This window comes from Melospiza georgiana, chromosome 17 (assembly GCF_028018845.1).
Source record: "Melospiza georgiana isolate bMelGeo1 chromosome 17, bMelGeo1.pri, whole genome shotgun sequence".
In the NCBI taxonomy this organism is placed as follows: domain Eukaryota; kingdom Metazoa; phylum Chordata; class Aves; order Passeriformes; family Passerellidae; genus Melospiza; species Melospiza georgiana.
The window spans coordinates 13,344,200-13,351,242 of record NC_080446.1 but is presented as its reverse complement, the minus strand read 5'-3'; the positions used below and the strand labels follow the sequence as shown (position 1 = coordinate 13,351,242).

Genomic DNA, 7,043 nt, shown 5'->3' with positions numbered 1-7,043 from the left:
AATGACCAAAACTCCTGAAGGTGAATGCTTAGCTCAGAATGATTAAATTGTCCTTTTAGCCTTGGGTCCATCTTTGCAGGTGGAATAATCTACATAAATTCTTGTCCTGATTTTTGTTGAATATGTGGAAATGGAGTAAAACTCAAGCCCTGCATTTTCAGCCTGATCCTTTGGCTGTGCTGAATGCTGGTGTTGTCCCTGTGGGCAAAGCCAAGCTCTAGTCCCTCACTGGCACAACCAGTCCTGTTTTAGGGGCCGTTTGGGTGCCATGGGGGCAGGTTTTAAGGTGCTGGTTAGACACTTCTGCAGACTGGCATTAATATGATCCTTCAAATTAAAGCTCAAACCCACAGGAATCCAGAATTCATCATAAAACACAGCTCTTTTGCTAAAAATGCCTAATCAGTGCCTATCTCCCTGGCTGCCTGCTCCCTGAAATGACATCCAGCTTGTGGTAACATTAACCCCATTATAACGACTGTCCATTAAATTTTAAGAGGGGTAAATTCAACCTTCAGAACTCTCTATTTTGATTACTAGAGACATGGGGCAATTTGAAATATGCACTTGAGAAGCTAATGAAAGACAGAAGGCTTGCTGTGTTTCTGACTTGGCTTAACACTTGGGGTTTAACATCAGGCACTGGCAGATGGTCTGGAAGATTCTGCATTTGCAAAAAGCACAGTAGTGACAGCAGGAATTCAAGTGTGGCTTGCAGGTTTTGAAGGTTGGCACACAGTTAGCAGCAGGTGGGGGCCTTGGCTTTGGAGATATCTTGCGTTTAGCGTTTTTCTGGAAGACAAAAACACGAGAATTCATAGGCAGGTGAAATGAGGGTGGTGAACAGCAGGAGGTTCTGGGGGAATGAGCAGAACTGTGGCAGTGGGAGCTGTGCTAGCAATGCAGAGGTATGGTGGGGCTGGGGAATGGGGAAGGGTGGCTTGAGAGCACCAACCTTCTGAGCAAAATGACAAACCGCATTTTGGCCATGACCAGGTGGAACTTTGGAAAGGGTCTCTAGGAAGGAGAGTGGCAGCAGTGAAGAAAGGGGTGCCAATGTGTACTCAGATGGTGAGTACAAAAATCAATTAAGATGTCATGTTTAGATCTCCCAGGTTATCAGATGAGTGAAAACTCCCTGTCAGTCTCGTTTGCTGAGCTGAGAGCAGAGCAGTGACTTGGCAATGCTCCCCCTCCTGAGCCCAGCAATCCTCCATCCATGGGAATCCCCCCCTGCACACACAGTTCAGGGAGGGGGAAAAGCCCTCTCATCCCCCCAGGGGTGCAGCTTCTCTGCTGGGGATGTGGAAAAGTGGAAAATTTTGGGTTGCTCAGCACATGCCTGGGTCCTGGGAGGGACCTCTGGATCCCAGTGGTTGCAGGCACCCTGTGCACTTCTGAAACTCACAGTTATGGAATTCTTTAGGTAGGAAGGGATTTGAAAGCCCATCTCATCCCACCCCTTGCCACAGGGACACCTTCTGCTATCTCAGGCTGCTGCAAGCCCTGTCCAACCTGGCCTTGGACGCTGCCAAGGATGGGGCAGCCACAGCTGCTGATTTTCTTTCCACTGTTATTGTTTCACATCTGTTTTTACAACATTTAGAGCTTTTAACTGTAATTAATATGTAAATGATTTAAATCAGGGACTGACAGTAAAAGCTTTTCAAATGAATGCACCAAGGGAAACTCTAGAAGTAACAAACTGTTGTAAAAACCCAACAAAGTTTTTTGAACAACCACCTACCTTGGAAGATTTCTTGATCTCTGCCTCTTTCCTGCTGACTTTCTGGGATTTTCTAGTTAAATCTTCAATGAGAATAGCAGAGGAAAATGTGGAATCAGTTTTACAGAATGTTATTTGGATGAGATAATTCTATATTTGTGTGAGAGGAGGCAGATAGCCTGCATTGCTTCCTCACTGCTGCATGTTTTGCAGTGATGTTCATCTCAATTCAGTGTCTGAACTCTGTCACTGCTGCTTGTGCAAAGCAGAAGAGCAACTGATGTTTGTATTTTAGAAGAGATTTTTTACACTTTGTTTGCTAGATGAAAGCAATGAATTACTTCAGAGATATGAAATTAAAGGTCTCTGTAAAAAATATTGGAGTGTTCATGCACAGTAGTCTCATAAACAAAAATAGGAAAAATCTTTAGAATTCCATAATTTCTTCTGTTAGAATGTTGTGCTACATGCATAATTTTGGAAGGAATTAACAAGTGTACAATTAACTGCTTTCCACAAGCAAAAACTCTGATTTGGCATATACTCTGCATCTGCGATGCCACCTTTCATTCTGCAGCTCTTTGTCCCTTCTCCCCCCACAACCTCATTTTACATGATGTTACTTGCAGAGGTGTTTCATTCACGTGCCTGTAACTTTGCCCCCTCTGTATTTGTCACCGTATCTAATTTTAGATATTTATAACTGTGTAAATCCCATTACTTGTTTTGGAGTATGTTTTGGGCTCTAACACAGCAAGAATGTTCAAGTGTGAGACACTTCCCAGCTCACCAAGCTCTTGTGGTATTTTTGATACCTTTATTGTGGGTGTGTGAGTTTTGTAATAAGCACTACCTGTATGTAATGGATGACTGAGATAAAAACCATCCATATCCCCACTGGAGAATGGTGGCTCCTTATCTATTCCAGGATCCTCTATCAATATGTTTTTGAATATTTTCTAATGGCTAGGATTTACTGAGGCGCAAAATGAAGAACAAATATTTTGAGCTGGTTTGGGGGGGATTTCATTTATTTTTCTTGTATTATTAAAAGTCAGGGTTATGCATCTCTAGGAAGCAGTGGGGAGAAATGTGTTACAGCTCAGCAAATCTGCCATGCCAAAAGCATGGGCTCACCTCTGTGAGAAGATGGAATATCAGCTGAAGGGATTGTATTTTATAGCCCTGATTTCAATTGGGACATTAAAAAGTTACGGGAATTGTGAGAGTGGAGGCATCAAGGATCACAAGGACCCTGAAATGGGCAGCTTGGGAGGCTGCAGAACAGCACAAGCTCTGCTGAACTCTCAGTGAAACAACACTGAGTTAACTCAGGATTCGGAGGTTCAGATTTCTTTGGAAATGCATGTGCGGGACAACTGTTTCTCCTTAAGGATATATTGTCCTGAGCAAGAGCATTGAGAAAACACAGGAAACAATGTAAGAACCAGAGTGCTTTAAACTAAAGCCCTAAAAAGTTGCAGAAAGGAGCTAAACAAGAGAAGGTTTATTTTTGTAATTGTTAGCATTTTAACACAGTTATGAATGTTCTGTAGCTGACTATCTCCAAACACCTGTGCGTTTCTTGAGAGGAGAAGTTGGTGTAAATAACATGGAAAGAGTTAAGGCAGACGTGAGGAAAGAATTTTGTGAAGAAAAGAGTGAAGCATCACCCTAAAGAGGCTCTTCCCAAACAGGACAGGTGGTCACTTGCCAGAAATTGTACAGACAGATCTGGTCCTGTCTTGGACAAATAAATTAATGACCCCTCGCTCTCCCCTGCAGTGCTCTTTCCTTCCCCTGTTTAAAGGCCAGGTCAACTGAGGCTGTATTAATACTTGTTAATACTGTTGATTTTTCTACCACAAGAGCAGACCCCTGAAACCCTCACATTATGCTATTTTATTTTCTCATATGCATAAGGTTTTCTAAGCAAGGTTATTTTCCATATTAGCACAAGACCATTCTCTTCAATATAAAAAGGCTTACAGTGTGATGGGAGCTGAAGTGAAACCTGTAAAACTGAAATAAATTGTATTTTTTTTCCTCTGAACTGAGGTTTACCACATTGTCATTCTTGGGTGCTGCAGCCACCACCGTTCTGTGCCCTTTGAAAGTTGGGGCAAATAATTCAGAATAATCAATGATTCAAGCAAAGTTATCCAAATAATTCAGAATAATCAAAAGCAGTGTTTCCTGCAAATCTTGTTAATTTGGCAGCGAAGGGCAGGTTTTACTCACCTACTATGGAGATGGGTGGAAGATCTGAGAGGTCCATTTTGCTCCTTCTGGACACGTTGCATTCTGTCTTCTCCTCAATGACCAAGTGGGAATCAGCAGCCCTGAACAGGCTGTAGCAGAGCAGGAGGCTGAGGAAGAGATTCTTTCTTGCCATCGTGGAAAGGAAAAATTCCATTGTCATGAAAACTAAAGCTGGTCAAAACCTGTAGAAGTGATGCAGGGATATGAATCTCTGCAATGGTTTTCTGTCACGTTGTGCAGCTTTAGCAACAAATCTCTGACAATTATTTTATTTCCAGAATTTTGCCTCTGGTCCTGGAATATCTAAGATTGTAGTTGCAAGAGTGGAACAATGCTATCTCAAATACAACTCCCCGAGATATTATTTTTTCCTAATTCTTTTCTCAAAAGGTTTATTTCCCATAAGATGTGAAGGTCCTCCCAACTGAGCTTTATAATATTTATTATATGGCCAAGGGCAGAAACTCAACCACATCATCAATTTTTTCCAGGATATCTTGTCTACAAAAATGTGGTAGAAAACATAAAAGAATAATGACAATTTAAACCCCCCCCCCCCCCACAAATTGTATTTCCTGTAAATTTTCTGGTCTTAAAAATAAATCATGAAGTAATATCTTACTTCACCTCCAACTGGCTGCTCTAATCCCATATAAATCACAGCCATAACTCATGTGAGTTATAAAAGGCCAGTGCTGTAAAGTGTTTATGTGCCTTGAGGTTATACACTGAATAACTTCCAAGATGTGCAAAGTCTGGGGTTTGGGGATACTCCTAGAGGCACCTGAGCTGTGGAGCCATTCACCTGAGGTGACAGTCCCTGCAGGGTACACAGAGTGTGTCACCAGCCTGCACTCCTTTTCTTGTACTTTCTTGTATTTCAAAGATTATTTTTATTTCCATGTGTATCAGTTTTCTGCAGTGTCAGGGTTCTGGGAGCCTTGTTCCCCCAGAGGCACAGCCAGTCTCCAGATTTATGTACGGCTTTGTGTAAGTGAAAAGCTGCTGGATGCAGTTAAAAAGAGCGAGTAAAACCAAGTGTTTTGGGCCATTCATCTGGTTGTAATGACTTCATTACTGGGGAGTTAAAAAATGAAGAATTTCTACCTTGGGAGGGCTTCAATCTGGTCACTGCTGCTGCACCAAGTCTGTTCTACACCTGCTTTTGTAGCCCCACTGATCCACTCCTCCCTGGGAGGTGGTCACTGTCATGCTTCTAATTCCAATGCTTGGGATCATTTCTGGAATTGTCTGTTCTGCACACCATGTTCCTGTGCACACCATGTTCCTGTGCACACCACATTCCTCTGCACACCATGTTCCTCTGCACACCACATTTCTCTGCACACCATGTTCCTCTGCACACCACATTCCTCTGCACACCACGTTCCTGTGCACACCACGTTCCTGTGCACACCATGTTCCTGTGCACACCACGTTCCTCTGCACACCACATTCTTGTGCACACCACATTCCTGTGCACACCATGTTCCTGTGCACACCATGTTCCTGTGCACACCACGTTCCTGTGCACACCATGTTCCTGTGCACACCACGTTCCTGTGCACACCACATTCCTCTACACACCATGCTCCTCTGCACACCACGTTCCTCTGCACACCATGTTCCTGTGCACACCATGTTCCTGCCAAAGCACTGCAGGGGACATCGAGGCTGCCTCCACTGGTGGCTGTGGCTGTGCATGAGGGCACTCACCTCTGCTCTGGGGAGAAGACAAGGCAGGGAGCCACGAGAACCCCTTCAGCCCTTATCAAAAAGAGGGAGAACAACTTCTTATGCAGACAGAGAGTGATAGGACAAGGCTGAATGGTTTTAAACTAAGAGAGAGGTTTAGATAGGAAACAGAAGTTCTTTACTCAGAGGGTGCTGAGGCTCTGGCTCGGGGTGCCCAGAGAGGCTGTGGCTGCCCCTGAATCCCTGAAGTGTCCAAGGCCAGCTTGGATGGGGCTTGGAGCAGCCTGGGGTAGTGGAAGGTGTCCCTGTCCATGTTGGAAGTGGATGGGCTTTAAGGTCTCTCCCAACCCAAACCATTCTGACAGTCTGTAATTCACTCCTGGATCTGGATTTGCAGGGATGCACATGCTGGATCCTTTGTGGTTTATACATCTGCATGAGTTGCAGCTGAAAGAGATGTATCTGAGCCTGGAGTTTTACAGGGGAGGATTAACCACTAGGGAGGCAATGCTGCTGTGTCTGAAATGCTGCACAGCTGGAGTCATTCAAAGCAGATGTGAAAGTTCAGACTCTGCCTGGATCAGAGTTGTGGCTGTGGGTAAGAGTTTCCTTTGAATGAGTTGATTCAAATTGTATCATATCAGATGTGAAGAGCCTTTGATTTGATTTTGATTTGATTCTGAATCTGAGAGGAGAAAGTGTATCTTGTTTAGAAGACTCTGAAAATTTCAGTAATCAAAAGGAACAAGTCCTGCCATGAGAATTTTTTGTTGTCATGGTAAATTTGAATTTTCAGTTACTGCAATTTAGTAAAGGCGACACTTCTGGGTTAATTCTTTACCTACTTTGATCTTGCAAACTCTGCTACAGAAGCTCAGCCCTTGCCTGTGGCAGTTGCCCATTTATAATGGGCAAATTATAAATGTGACAAGCTGTGACAAGAAATGAGTTCTCCTCAAAAGTGCTGAATATACCAGGGTGTTTCCAAGCAAACCAAATTTCCATGAAGAATTTTAATACGACAAATATTTGTTAGGTCAGGATCTTACTTTTTCTTATCTTCAGAAGAGTTGCCCTTTTATTTGCTCTTCCCCATCTCCTTTCACAAAAGATGTCCAAACCTCACTGAGATTTCTTGATGCTTCCTACAAACTGCTCTAACACATTTACACCTATGTGTGTAAATAACCATTAGGTCATAACCATTCAGCTCACAACTGGAACTTCTTTCCATCTGACAGATTTTACCAGCCTGAGTATCCCCGGTGATGTTCATGTTTGAGGCAGATGTTTGCAATTCATACAAGAACTAAATACTGACTTGTATGCCCAAAAGCTTGTCTATGTTTTCCAAATACAC

General features: G+C 43.2%; 1 protein-coding gene across 1 annotated transcript; it reads right to left on the bottom strand.

Annotated features, from left to right (window-relative positions):
• Nucleotides 1-515: 515 nt before the first annotated feature.
• On the bottom strand, nucleotides 516-4,148 carry ASIP (agouti signaling protein). The gene is made up of 3 exons (XM_058036385.1): nucleotides 3,968-4,148; nucleotides 1,748-1,809; nucleotides 516-792 (listed from the first exon to the last, which is right to left on the bottom strand). Exons 1-3 carry the CDS (start codon nucleotides 4,146-4,148, stop codon nucleotides 616-618), a joined length of 420 nt encoding a protein of 139 aa, XP_057892368.1. The 3' UTR covers nucleotides 516-615.
• Between the last annotated feature and the right edge of the window lie 2,895 nt (nucleotides 4,149-7,043).

What these genes read in the sequence shown, in the direction of transcription:
- ASIP (XM_058036385.1), bottom strand. Translation starts at nt 4,148, where the DNA reads ATGACAATGGAATTTTTCCTTTCCACGATGGCAAGAAAGAATCTCTTC. An exon ending in TCCACCCATCTCCATAGTAG is followed by an intron (nt 1,810 to 3,967) that starts GTGAGTAAAACC and finishes TTCTCATTGAAG; the next exon opens with ATTTAACTAGAAAATCCCAG. An exon ending in AGATCAAGAAATCTTCCAAG is followed by an intron (nt 793 to 1,747) that starts GTAGGTGGTTGT and finishes TTTGTCTTCCAG; the next exon opens with AAAAACGCTAAACGCAAGAT.